The sequence below is a fragment of the Brienomyrus brachyistius genome, chromosome 19, assembly GCF_023856365.1.
Source record: "Brienomyrus brachyistius isolate T26 chromosome 19, BBRACH_0.4, whole genome shotgun sequence".
NCBI lineage: Eukaryota > Metazoa > Chordata > Actinopteri > Osteoglossiformes > Mormyridae > Brienomyrus > Brienomyrus brachyistius.
In genome coordinates, this window is record NC_064551.1 from 16,614,823 (window position 1) to 16,629,594 (window position 14,772).

General features: G+C 45.0%; 1 protein-coding gene across 2 annotated transcripts in view; it reads right to left on the reverse strand.

The window, feature by feature from the left end:
* The window catches only part of LOC125714579 (kelch-like protein 29), a 158,980-nt gene that overhangs the window by 79,647 nt on the left and 64,561 nt on the right, over window positions 1–14,772 (reverse strand). For both annotated transcript variants that reach the window (XM_048985306.1, XM_048985305.1), the window contains 2 exons: window positions 3,688–3,835; window positions 368–892 (listed from right to left, as the gene is read on the reverse strand). In XM_048985306.1, the coding sequence (XP_048841263.1) occupies window positions 368–892; window positions 3,688–3,835 (673 nt within the window). The remainder of the gene's footprint in view (window positions 1–367; window positions 893–3,687; window positions 3,836–14,772) is intronic.

Consider the following 14,772-nt stretch of genomic DNA (forward strand, 5'->3'; position numbering starts at 1 on the left):
AACGTGTAAAAGATGCTGTATATTAATAATGTTCGTCCCCAGGCCATTACAGCATCTCTCCCACCTCAAGTAAGAAAACCAAACAGGAGCGACAAGCACTGAAGCCAGAACAGATTGACTTTGTTCTGTAAAAAGGTCTAGGAAGAGATGAAAGGCAAGGACGAGACGAGGCGAGGCGATAGTGAACTCCCTCAGACAGGAATTTAAAAACACATACCACCTAATACCTGTCAAAGCACATGCATGGGTTTTACTGTGGCTGATTTAATCTCCTTCCCTCACACACTACTGAAGGGCTGCCTGATTTATTTATTTTAATTTTTTTTTGTCATCATGTTTGTCGTAATTAATGACGTGACTTGCTTACCTTTCGGGTGCCAGGGGTCAGTGAACTCGTACTTCCCCATGCCGACCGTCCTCAGCATCTGTGGCCCGTTGGGACTCTCCTGATTGGACGGAATGGTGGGTGGGGCTTGGGGAACCACTTGCCCATTGGCCAGCGGAGGCGCCCCGACCGGCAGGGCGGCAGAGGACAGAGGGGGCGCCTGCATCATGGGATGGGACATGTGACCGTTGCCCATGACGCCGTGCACGGGTTGGGTCACCTGACAGACGGCAGGCATGGGGGATGCGGTGGTGGAGTACGGGGGGTGGGTGGCCATGTTCATCACCATGCCGGCGAGAGGCTGGGACGAGGGCGCCGCCAGTTGGAAGTGAGCAGCTATGTGCGGGTGATGCCGGGGCACCGCGGCCTGCAGGGCAGGAGTCACTCCTACGAGGGGTGACTGCACCGTCACGGCCGGGCTGTAGGCAGCAGGCTGGGGCATCCCGTACGTGTGGGCCAGAAGAGCCGGGTTACTCGCGCTCTGCACCGGCGGGACCCACGGCGGAGCTGCAGACAAGGGGCGACAGCGAGCGTTACAATTCCAGCTCATCTGCTTTTAATGTACTTAAATCCTGCAGATCCTGAAGTCAGAATAGCCGACTTGCCCGCGATTCGCTCTCTTATCACACATTTCGGTTGCATTGTTTCCTTCCAGGTATCTCTGCATCTTTCGGGGGTCACTGTCGCCAGTGATTCCTGTGCTTCTTGGTATTCGTTGGAAATTGTCAAAATAATATCCAAGTTATTGTTAGGCTACTTCCATTTTAAATATTACATGCATACCAGTATAGCTTCTACCCCCATCCCCGCTCCCAAAATAATACCCAGACAAATTAACACTGTGCCTAAAACAGTTACATGCCGCACACCAAATATGTATTACACACATCCATCTCCCATCTACATTTTTGATGTATAGGCAGCACAGGATAACAGTGTGCGTGTGCAAGATGGGAGACACCGTCAACGTGATGCCAATCCATTGCGGGCACACAGGTTTCAAACTGCAGGAACTCTGAGCATGCATAGAAAACCAGAGAGGATGTAGAGAAAACACACGTACGCCACACACACACACACACAGCCGACAGAGAGTTTGCGAGACTACAGCTCTACTTTTCAGCAATTTCTAAAATAAGACAGAATGGAAGAAGAAACTTTACTTCTAAAAATGCAACTTCACTCCTACAGAAATCCGTGGGTCTGTCTATGAGTTGTGTGGTATGAATATGAACAACAGTTTCTAGAGGGAAAAGAAGTAGGAGGAATTTAGTTGAAAGATCTCATCTTGCTTGAGATTTATTTCACTTTTGAAAGGTAAGCATGAATAGCAGCCGAGAAGCAGCTTGCATGTCCACTGGGGATTAGTATCCATAGCTGAGGCTAGCCAAGCCCAGCTGATTATCATCATGAATACACAGACATATTGAGTCTATCACCTTCTTCCCGTTGAACACAAAATTGCTCGGGACACCAGAAAGCATTCAGGGTCAAGCAACAGTCAGTAAAAAAATCTGCGTATTTAAAGGTGTTGTTTTCAATTTCGGCATGGAAGGGACAGGTTGTCAGACAAAGGAATCAGCAAAAAACAAACGCAAAAATTTGGGAACGCTGTTAAAAATAAGCAACAAGCAATCACACCGTATGACATAAATAAATGTATAAAATAAGAGCAAGAATTTCATTTTCTGTTCTCTAGGCACCTGATTGCAAATTAAATGCAAATAATTTCTAAATGAATAAAATAAAACTAATTAAGTTCAGGCTATGGATTTGTTGAATTTGTTAAATTAAAAACTGTTCTCTTGCTCCTATAATTTAAAGAGGGTCGAAGTCATGAGTCTTACTTAACACTCTACATTAAGTATTTAAAATTTTAAACAAACGCTTAATATTACATTCAGATTAGCTACAAATAAAATACTTTCTTCTATAAAACATATTTAAATAATAATTAAGAACATTTAAAGATAAAAAGGATTAATCATAATTTATTATTATCCTTAGAATAAACATTTTTTGCTGTTCTGGACTTCATGACATAATTGGTATTATGATACCTGACATGTGATGTTTGGACAGACAATGAAAGTCCCACTGTCAGAACAGGACTGTAAACGCAGCATTCAATGCAATGTCACACCAAACCCGGGCCAATTGAAATACTTTGGCATCCTTTAAAGTGAGCAGCCATACCTGCAAACTGGAGTGTTCATTTAAATATATCTTGCAGATAACTTTTAAAGCCCATCCCACACGTGGCAGACAAGGGACAGAGACAAGGGGGGGAGGTGTGTGGCTCAACCTCTGTGCCTGTGACCAGAAGGTCGCTGGTTCAAATCCCATGCTTGGCAGTGTACACCCCTCCCCCCCAAATAAATGAAAGGCTGACCCTGTGCATGAATCCCAAGCTTCTCTATAAGCTATGTGTGTCTCCTAATTAGTAGAGCAAGATCAGCTATGCAAAAGCTGACATATTCCAATGTACCTGCACTTACAAATGACAAACAAAGCTTCATTTCACGCGAATAAAACGATGCGGTTTAGAAACTGCAGCGCATCAGCAGCGGCGACTCCCAGGAGCTCCACACCCTGCTCACGCTTCCCTGACTCCATCCACCTCTAAAATTCCCAAACAGTTATCCCAGAGAAGGGAGCCTTTATTAGCGTTAACGCGGAATAATTTATTGGCCGCTTTTCCTCACCTGACATCTCATTTAAGTACTACGACGGTCCACAACTTCATTTGCTACTTACTGAAGAGCACAGCTCTTCACAGCGGGGTGGCAGGCAGGAGTAATCGCTCGGGGCAACTAATTCCAAGGCTGTATATTACATACAAGGGAAGTAGCTTGAAAGTTATTGCTTGACCTTTAGATGATTCTCCAGATTTTTACCTCCAGATTATATAGGAAAAAAATGGCTGTGATACTGCATTACACCCTCCATCCGTGTGGCCGCAGTCATAACGACCACATGCCCTGTGACACACTGCGTAAGGATCCAGATAAAATACAGGTTCACACTCTCCGAGGACTGAGCTTCCACAGCCGCGTTATCTGTTAACAGCTCATCTGTTAACAGCTCATCAGTCTCCACATTATTGCAAGTGACCACATAATAAATATTTGCACTGCCGTCAAATCATTCACGACTCGGCTGAGATTTAAATTCACACAAATTAACTACATTAATTATAGTAATTACCTACCTATAATTACAATTAAAAGCATCTGCGTGACTTTCTAAACATGGGCGGCATGCGAGACAGTTAAATAAAAGGCGGGGGGAGGGGCAGTTACCGTTGGCCTCGCTATCCCGCAGCTGCTTCGACGGGGGCTCGTCCGTCTCCCATGGTGTCGACTGATTGATGGGTGTCTGCCCCCATCGGACCCCCGGGGCCAGGATCTGGCCTTGGGTGTGGTTCTCCACCGGTGACAGTCCAGACACCTAGAAAGAAGCGAAAATGCATCCGAGAGAATTAACACCCACACACTCTTAATTACTCCCTTTATAAATAATTCCTTCACTGGCCAGATGTTGTACGTCATTGTCCTTTGTTAATATTCTGTCCAATTTTGCTTTTAATTACTCGCCTCCTGAAGATTAAAGTAGTCAAAAGCTTAGAGGAATCCAAGGTCAACCAACACAAAACTGGGGTGGAAAAAAAGATTATTAATAATCAAATAGATAAATAAAATGAAATACATACAGTACGTACTTGCCTTTTTTGTGCTAATTAAGCCTAATCAGTGGGCACAGCCTATTTACTCGGGAGAACATTTACAATCGGATCCGCTGGAGAAGAAACACGTCCGAAAAGGAAACTAACTAAACTTTCCTGTGAGACGTTACGCTGGGCTAATTGCGGGGAGGTGTGGGGGGTGTCAGCGAGCTGAGTAATGCAGAATAATGCAGGATAATGCAAGATAACGCAAGCGTACAAACTGGCCTTGGAACACAGCACAGAGCTCCGCCTACTTCGCCCTATGGGAGGCGCCGGCGTTTGCCGCCGATGGCGGGCAGACAGCCGTGGAATCTCATGCCGTCGCCCTTCAGCCCTCTCAGTCGTCTCCCATTACGCCATTACTCCCATTTCCTTCGACGCGACAATCCACGGCCCAGGTCCAACTGGCACAGGTAAACCAGGCCCCACAAAGGAGGACTTAACCAGGCTTAGTTGCCCGACTCCCTGTCACCCGTAACCAGATAACCCACCTAAAGATCGGATGTCACCTGCCACAAACGCACATCCTGCAGATAGAAATGATCTCATCATTTTATCGCCTTGAAATTTCCCCTACGATTCGAGCCTCATTAAGCAGCATCAGTTTACTTCGCTCGCACCTCATCTATTACTTTTTCCCCCACTACCACTAAATTACTACTTCTTCGCTGTTTTTTTTCCCTTAATTATAAACACGCATATTTTAAGGTGCCTGACTGATGAAATGTGAGCCCCCAGTAAGAGGTACTTTTCCATGTCTGTTTACTGAAAACATTATTTCACTTGTCTGGTCACACAGCGAGTCCAGCGGTGGGCCAGAGAAAGGCCTGGCTAATGACTAAGTGATGACATCAGGAAAGAACAAAAAACAGTAGCGCTAATATCCAGACGTCACGTTGCAGAAGCCTTGTGTGCAGTGGATCATTTTTCTTCTCGTGGTCTAACATTTACCCCCAGCGTGTGAATCTCTTTTCCCAGGTGACCAATTATTACTTTGAGGCAGACGGCTTTCCTATGACACGTCTAGAATGAAGAGAGAGCCGGCAGCGAATCATAAATCTTCAAGCGCTGCTCATGATGAGCTGTGCTCTGCTGTTCGGTTCGAATAATAGCTAAGGGTGTTTCCATATTAACTCCGCGGGCCGCTGTCCCGACTCGGCCTCATCGCGCCGTCTCCCTGGAGACTGGCACAAGGTCTCCCGGTGGCTTTCGCTGCAGGGAGGACACGGAGAAGCACCAGAAGTGCCGCGGGTCAAAATCACAGCCGTCGGGCCACCCGGTTGCCGGAAATCGCCGCCCCGCTCCGCTGGAACTCACCTGTGGGCTTCTTAGGCCCAATTTCGACATTCCCGCACGCTTGACCGAGGAAGTCGCCTGGCGCTTAAGAAAATCACGTTTCTGCAAACATAATACGCAAATGTGATCTGGCAGTCTGATCTGCGGAAATTCAGCCGCGGCCCTCGAGCAAAGAGAAATGTAGGTCTTCCATATTTAATCAGAAAATGTATCATTTCTGCTGTATTTCTCTGTTATTAAGAAGCTCAAAATAGAAAAGGGCCCTTTTCAAATGGCATTCAGTTCCCTCCGCCGCTCAGACGGTAAGGCTTGGTGCTGCTGTCAGGCCCTGAACCCAGTAGCTGATGGGAGAATGGGTGGGGCAGCACTCCAGCCAGCAGAATAATAATGGCACTACACCGTAACACGCGGTAAGATGAATAATTACAGCTCCGTGAAAGTGGTGCTCGCTTATGAGAAATCATAATCGATACTGCCGTGCATCGTTAACAGTTAACTACACCGATTTCATGTAGTATGAAATAAGCTTGGTTTGAGCAACGTCCTTAAAAGGCTTTTTTTATCGTTAACGCCAACTCCTCACATTTGAATCTCCGCGAAAGCAGGGCAGATACATTAAATACAATAATTAACACCTATGATGTTACGCCTGCAAGGTCAGTACACAGACAACATGGAGGGTAAAACTGAAGCCATCATTTTTGGGATTGTTCTGACCTGGTCCTAACCCCAGCTGGAGAGATCCCAGCCTTATGGACTGCTGTCCTATCAGTCTGCAGTTAGCTACTGTCACATGTACATCCGATGCAGCGCATTACCTGCGGATGATAACTTAATACCGAGCAGCTCAGAGCAGAGGTGAAGTGAAAGCTCTCCATCTTCCAGCTGCTTATCTAGTGGAGGGGGTGGGAGAGTGGAGGAGCAGACCCTGGACAGGACACCGGTCTGTCACAGGGAACATGCACTAACACGCAATAAGCATTTCAGAAACATCAAATCGCCATGACTCCTAACTGCAGGTTTTTGGACTGCATATCGGTGTGGTTATCAGAAGAACGTGGAGATATCAGTGTGTTTTTAGGGAGATCATGAAGATATCAGTGTGTTTTAAGGAGCTTATGGAGATACCAGTTTGTTTTTAAGAAGATCGTAGAGATATCGATGTGTTTTAAGGAGATTGTGGAGATATCAATGTGTTTTAAGGAGATTGTGGAGATATCAGTGTGTTTTAGGTGGTTCATGAAGATGTCAGTGCATTTTCAGGGAGATCATGGAGATATCAGTGTGTTTTTAAGGGAATGTGAAGATGTCAGTGTGTTTCAGGTAGGTCATGAAGATATCAGTGTATTTTCAGGGAGATTGTGGTGATATCAGTATGTCTTTAGTGAGATCATGGAGATATCAGTCTGTTTTTTCTTTAATGTCTGCATTTCATCATACATTTTAAGACCATTTCCCACACAAAGCCCTAAACATCCCTCCTGTTGTCACTGCGGTAAAACACTCCTTGGTCACCTGCCCAAAGCTTTTTTTTCTTTCTTTCTTTAAAGGTTAAGACTGCAGTCATGCTGAGGATAAATCCTCCCTCTGTAGCTACATTCATGCCCCAAATCTACAATGCACCTGGAATCAAATATTGCTGACCGCAGAAGCAGGACATCGCAACTTCATCAGCCAGAGTCTAACTCTCTCTGAATTATGATAATGGGTTTTGTGGGGCTAAAAACGTACAGTGGAATAACACAGGACTATTCTGTTACTATATATAGAGTGCTGTTATCTGCCGAGCGCTTTCAAACCACACCGAATCCAGCCGTATCTGTTCAGACCAATTATTGCAGCATTTAATACATTCTGAGGACACCGTCATGCCAAACTCTCAACAATAACATGACCATCTCATACACACTCTATCTTATTATTTACCTGCATTATAGCCTTTCATCAAATTTACAGCTTTCTTGCTGTCCTGTTCAGCGTGTTTCCTGGAACAGGATCTGGGACACTCCTACCCCTGTACTGGAGGTGATTGGGATACCGATGGATGGATGGATGGATGGATGGATATCCCTGATTCTTGCATTTAAGTGCTACCACATCTCATTAAAAATGCGTTTTGCGAGCAGACGGGGCGAGCTGGATGGAAAAACATTTTCGTGGTGCAGTAAACGTGTCCTGCATCAGCCCATAACCATAATCTAATCGTGCTGGGATTCAAATAACACGATGAAATAAACAAGAGAGTATAAAAATACGGCCTTGTCATGTCTATCCACTAGGATCCCGTCTTGGGATTGTAAGACTTAAAAGGCAGGCTGGGGGTATATTACCAGCTTCACACATCTCTTTATGTAAATAGGAATGTGAGCTTAGGAAGGGGGGGCACTGGGGGGGTGCCTTTTAAACGCACCACTGGATCCCTTAATAGCTGTTCAGCAGGGTAGATGGCATAAGGGCGTCTTGGTGAGTGACACCAAGTGTCCACTGAGAGGGAATAAAACCAGCGAAGAAGCTGACAGATGCATGCAAATAAGCGCGACCACGAAGCTGGCAGCAAATTGCATCCCGTAGCGCTGTTAAGCGAGTTCAGGAATCCGTTTCCTGTCTAGAAAAATAGCCGCAGCAGTCCATTTATATAACTATTTGATAGCAACCCCGGCCGTCGTGTGGAGGGAAAGCAAAGTTGGGGCTGCAGCTCAAGAAGACAGCGCCGCTGCCTCAGACTGTCAGAGGCGGCGGGAAGAAAAGCCGGGCCGCTTCCTCCTTACCCATCAGCCGGCCAGCACGCCGCGCTTGTGAGCCCTGATGCACCCCGCAACTATCATGCAGCTGTTGTTGTACTTCACCCTGATATGCTGCTTTGTTTCTCAGCATTCGGGCGATTTGCAGCAGTATGCCTGCAATCAAAAGGCTGGGCTTGGCTGCTGAAATCCCTTCAGTCCTTTCACTTACCGTACTAAAAATACCCCCGGTTTGAGTTGCCGTTCAGGCCGTTTTGACGTACGGTGACAATCTCGACCAGCTCTGGAAATCGCTCATTTTCTCTAAATCTCTGAAGCCATTCCTGTTCCTCATGACCCGACCAGTAAGAATAACCGCCTTTCGCCTCCTTAACAAGCCCCAGCCAAGACGTTAACTGTCTAATTGTTTGACAGACTGTGTTACCTGACGAACATTTTTAACGTTTTAAACCTTTGTGCTAAACATGCTGAAACATAATGAAAATCTTTTAAAAAAAAAATACTTACTAATCAAAAGGCTTATTTGAAAACTGCAGGTGAGAATACAGATTGTTTGGGCTTTTTGCAAGAGGTCTTAGTCCTTTGAACACCATGACCTTAATCCAGAATTACCTACACCCAAAGATATCCTCCAATCATGTGAACACCTAAGCCAGAGCGGACTACACCTGAAGTGTCCTTCTCATGAATTATTACTTTTCTTCACTGACTTCAGTAACTAATTATTGTCTTTAAATACAGTAGCATGGTATATGCAAAGGCTAACTAGACCCTTTGTAAGTGTCCTGCTTTATCAGGCTTTACTACACCATTAATTGCTCATTTGTTTAAAAATATGAATTTTTATAACAATACAACATGAGAAGTGGGCTGCATTTCTGTCAGGTTTGCTTTTGACATGCATGGTTCTGCAGAGGACGTGGTTCAGGGCCCTGTACCAGTGATCAGAAGGGCATCAGTTCAAATACAAGGGTGGGCAAAGCCCTTGATCCCCAATTGATTCTGCTTTCTCACTTTGGATAACAGCATGTATGTTATAGAATCTGCACGATTCTATAAACCAGCCAGCATGACTAACTTACATTACTAACGTAGTTCTGTGGAGGATTATCTCATCTAATGTCAAAACGGGGAGAGGGTGGAGGCGGCAGCGGTGAGAGAAGGTGAAATATAAACGTGAATCGGGCTGCTCTGACTCACCACACCGGATAGCTCCGGCACGACCCGCGTTTCACTAAAAACGCCGGCACCAGTGTGACCTAGACTTTTGCGGTTCCTCACTCCCGAGATCCTGTTTCCTGACACCAGATAACCATCCAAACGAGAGGCAGGGAACAGTCCCCCCCACCCTCCCCTCCCCTCCCCTCCCCTCCCCTCCCCTCCCCGCCAGGACTCGACCCCGCAGAGAAATCACACACATCCTTACAATCTTATAAGGTCTAGAGGTGAGCCGCGGCCATCCCAGTGGGTGAAATCCATTTGATATTCACAGCCATAATGCTCAGGCTAATCGAATAAAAAGCTTCCATGAAGCGGAATGAGGAGTGGAAAGTCCCAGGATGAAAACGTTCTTTGACGTGGCACTAATCTTTCATGCGGAGGGCAACCAACCCATTTGACAATTTGCTTTCACGACCAGTAAAGGAAAGCTCACCGCCCTGGTGGTCATATAGGAAATTAAACAGGACCCTTTCCACAATACTTTCTGTAATGAGCTCATATGCACGCCAAAGCCACATGTGCAAAACACATGCAGCATGCTTCACACCTAGCATGGCACTTCCTGTACAGTTTTGCCTTCTTGTGGTGAGCGAGGCGTGGAAAGAGGGCAGCGACTCTGGGTGACAAATATGCAGTTGATGAGGTTTTGCCAGCAGTCGATAGAGCTCAAGCCTTCCCCAGGAGGACACCTTCACGGTGACACCTTCGTGCCGAGGAGCATTACTTACCCCCGTCTGCGGCTGTGTGCAGCGAGAGAGAGTGGAGCCCAGCAAAGGGGAAGTGTCGATGCTACCGCTTGAAAAACTCTCCACGGCGTTTAGCTGCGGAGCTTATCGTTTCATTCCGTTTATCCTTTACGCCGAAGCAGCGCGGTGCCGATGAGGAAGACCCAGGAACAGCAGGAGGGGAAACTCGTTTTAGTGATAATTGTGCAGCCGCCCAGGTCATTGTGAGGCTTATTTAGAGGAAAGATAGCTACAGTCTTTCTATCAATTATATCGCTTACTCCGACATGACACGTTAAGCTTCTTAAGCTGACAGGCTGACTGCTTTCAGGTCAGTAGGAAGGATAACTAAAGCCATTCGACCTGATTCGTGAACTAGCATATCTGCTTTTTCATTTTATTTATTTATTTATCTATTTATTTATTTATTTTGACAAAAAAAAAAAACCTTTCAAGTTGTCTGCCAAATAAATTTAAAAATTGATATGAAGCCAGAATATGGTGTGAATTTGTTTTGCATTTGGATTATAATCATCATGAGCAGAAATATCAGCGCATTATCTCTCGGTGTTGAATATAACACATTTTCCCTTTTTTTCCCTAAGCCACGAGTTCAATAAATGAACAGACCGAACACTTTCAGATGTTCCGTGTACACATTTAACTTACAGCACAGCATTCCGCATACCTGGATTTTACCATCAGCACAATGTGCAGCTGCAGCAGAAATAAAATGCTTCTTATTTTTGCATCCGAAACTCACTATAGAGTAAAAAGTTTCATTTGGAATACTGCATAATTATTTTCCACACAATAATGATGATATCTAGTTATAAACGTTCCATGTTCAGTATGTTTAGTAAACACTAACACGTCATACACCAGAAAATGAGAATTATCTTTGCCAGCCAGATAAAATTTCGGGCTCCGCACTAAAGCTGAACCGAAGTTCCCGATTTGGCAGAAACACGGTCCCCTGCCCCGCAAACACTCCGGCCTCGGTGTGACCATCCACATGCTGCTGATTCTCCCGTCATGCCAGGTCTCCAGACTGTGGCAACCTCCACCAGGGCATAAATTGCACTTAATTTAAAGTGAAATTACCGTTTAGAAAAGCTGACTGGAATGCTGCCCAATGAAAAGGGCCTGGTCTGGAAAATAGAACATACCGATTTTTAAGAGCAAGAACGTAAGAGCAAGGTCTTAGCCAGAGCACCGTGCTAAGTACCTCTTCACGTTCGTTATAACTGTTCAGGTCTCTGTTTTTTGTTATTTCCTGTTTCTTCCTTTGCCTTTTCAAAGGACCAGACTGTGCCTCCTTGGAAAAACAGTCCTCATGTTTTTTTTTTTTGTTTTGTTTTTAAAGGTGAAAAGCTTAGATAAAGAAAAAAACAGCAATCGGCAGCCCAGACAACACCGCAGAAACGTGGGCGATCTCAGTCTAGCAAGAGGAGCACAGCAGTGGCGCTGGCCAAAATCCCTGCAATTTAACCGTACTCAACATCTCCTGGGACTGTACATTTGAGAAATGTTATAATACAACAACCATCAGCTGTGCCCACCCTTAAAAAAAGAACATGGTCACATGACAAAAGGGGACTGCAGCACCATCCCTGTGCAGTAGGGTGGGGTAGTACCGTAGTATACTACTATAGTACCGTAGTAGGTTGAGATTTGCTGAATTTTGTTGCCCACATTTGAAAATACCATGGTATTTTCATTACCGTAATATTTCCCAAGCTGAGAAGCTACCTCTCTTAAAGCTGTTCTGATATATCTCAGCAACACACGTCTTCGAGTTCCCTCAACTGTGCCGCATTGTTGAAAAATGCTTTGCCTTCAGTTTACCCTGAATTGCATAGACTTACGTAAAACTGACATCTGAAATGAACTTACGCAAAATATATACGACATACATTTCCCATGTTTACAAAAATGCAAACGCAACACATGTGCCTTTAAGTAAATTTAAGCATCATCTTTTCATTAATTTCATATGCATTCTTTAGTACATATTAAATGCATATTTCTGGCTTACGTGTTTTTTAGTTTAAGCTGTCTAGAACAATACAGGAAGGTAAATCTGACTTAAGTAAGGGTTTGTGAACAGATTACTTTTGACAGCTGAGATCTGGGTAAATACCAGGAACAGGTGTGGCACATCAGAGGCCAGGTAGGATAGGAAACCTGCTGGAGAGCAGCTCTCCAGGACCGGAGTTGGAGACCCCTGGTTTAAATAAACCTTGTCTGTGAGCTCGCCAGTCCTAGTCATTCATACTGCCATTGTCGAGAACGTACAGAAGAAACCGGTACCTGTTTTTAGTGGAATATAGCAAACAGGAGCCCAGTGCAAACTGCATGCCAGTGAAACCGCAGTGGAGATTTCTTTTAGTTAGAATTAACATAATTAACAGTGCAGGCCCCAGGATAACGTTGTGTGGTGTTGTTAAAGTACTGCCATATTTCTAAGAAGACTGCTATTGCTTCAAACGATCAAAGAAAAAATAACTGTCATTTATCTTATTGATAAAATATACATGCGCAAGTGCGCAGACCTTTTTCGGTTTAATTTCAAATCCATTACAAAATACACAACTTAGAGTGCATTAAATAAAATGCCATCTCACTGGAAGCCACTATCGTCCATTTTTCACACATCTTCCTTTGAAAAATAACATCTATTAGTATGACAAAACCCAAATTGCCTGAACTCAAGTGAAAAAACAACAAAAATATTTAACAAAAGCACAAAACAAAAGACATTTTTTCAGACCTTTCAAATCCGATTTGAGATAAGCATATTTACTGACATGCAAGTTAATTATCCAGGCTATTCTTCGTTAATTTTTTTAATCTTATTATTTATTATTGTTTATTAGACGTGATTCTATTTATTATTAGAACTGACACATTGCTTCTGTGTCTTCTCTCCCATTGGTTGGTGCCTCTGTGCTCAGCCAATGGGCTAACTGAGCCAGGTGCAGAGCCTTGACTCCGCCCCAGCCAAGGAGACGCCATTGGCTCACCTGCAGAGCGTCACCAGCTCTCCCGGGGGCTAAGTTGGCCATTCCCCTCCAGCCAATGAACACCCTCATTTCTGACCCAAAGAAGGGTAGGACGCCTGGGGGGATTTTGGGCTGCAGACCTGGTCTCGGACCCCAGAGACCCCCCCACTACAGGAGTTCTTGTTTTTATCTCCTGTTACCTTCCAGATGTTTCTGGCTGTTTTATTGCCTTCCCATGATGGTGTCTTTCCATGCTGGTGTTACCATTAAGCTGTGGCACAACAGTGCTGGAAAGCATGCTATAGAAGTATGCTATAGAAGTATGCTAACGTAAGTGAATTAAATGATTTATTCAATGCATTTTTATGCTGCTGTAGATGAGGTGGCAGGCGATGCCTTTCATGCATCATTCATTATTTTCCATAGACCACACTGGGAAATTAATCATTCTTCTTTTATTTTGATATATATCTAGCTGGTCAAATATCTGCAAGACGTGCCCCTGTCCTTCAGGGTGATCGCGGCCACCCAGTGTCGTTACAAAAATGTCCTAATTCATTAATGCTTTTTAAACTTTTCCCCTCAGCGTAGATAAACAGGCTTGGGGTGGATTTCCGCTGATAGCTAATCATCTTGCTATTATGGAAGTGAAGAATATGGCGCCTCTCAACACGCGAGGAAAAGCTTCTTGAGAAGATGTCGATAGAATAGCTCATTTGTATCTGTAAGCTTCACACCCACCCACAAACCGTGGGGATACAACTGAACAGATACAAATGCAATATTATCAACTACCAAGCTAACATTCAACCTTATTGAGCTGTCAGTCTTGAACTGCGGACAGTGCTGATTGATTTCCTGTCATGAGGGTGAAGCAGCCCTACTGCTCCCGTAAAGCCCCTGTACACTGTACTTTCCTGCTCAAGGTACATAATCGATGAAGAAGATCTTTATTCAGAGGGACCCACTACAATCAGGAACTTCTACAGGAAATAAAAAAGACAGATAGTCCTGTTGGACAAGAATGTTAAAGTCAGTGCAATGTGGAAGAGAAATAATAAAGATCATTAAATACTATCTGTTCATTCATCCATTTTCCATAAGCATTCATCCATCTCCAGTGAGCCTGGTGCATATTTCAGCAAGGAAGCACAGGGCAGCGAACAGGGGATGCCCTGGACAGCATGCCAGTCCATCGTATGGCACGAGACAGGGGACGCCCTGGACAGCACGCCAGTCCATCGTATGGCACGAGACAGGGGACGCCCTGGACAGCACGCCAGTCCATCGCATGGCACCAGACAGGGGACGACCTGGACAGCACGCCAGTCCATCGCATGGCACCAGACAGGGGACGACCTGGACAGCACGCCAGTGCATCGCATGGCACCAGACAGGGGACCCCCTGGACAGCACGCCAGTCCATCGCATGGCACCAGACAGGGGATGCCCTGGACAGCACGCCAGTCCATCGCATGGCATCAGATAGGGGACGACCTGGACAACACGCCAGTCCATCGCATGGCACCACACATCCACTACGGGCAATTCAATGACATCAATAATCCTAACAGAGTGTTTTTAGACTATAACAGCACCGGAAGTATTTGCCCCAAGGATGCCCAGATCATTTTAACTACATTAACTACTATCCAATAAAGCAGACAAAATG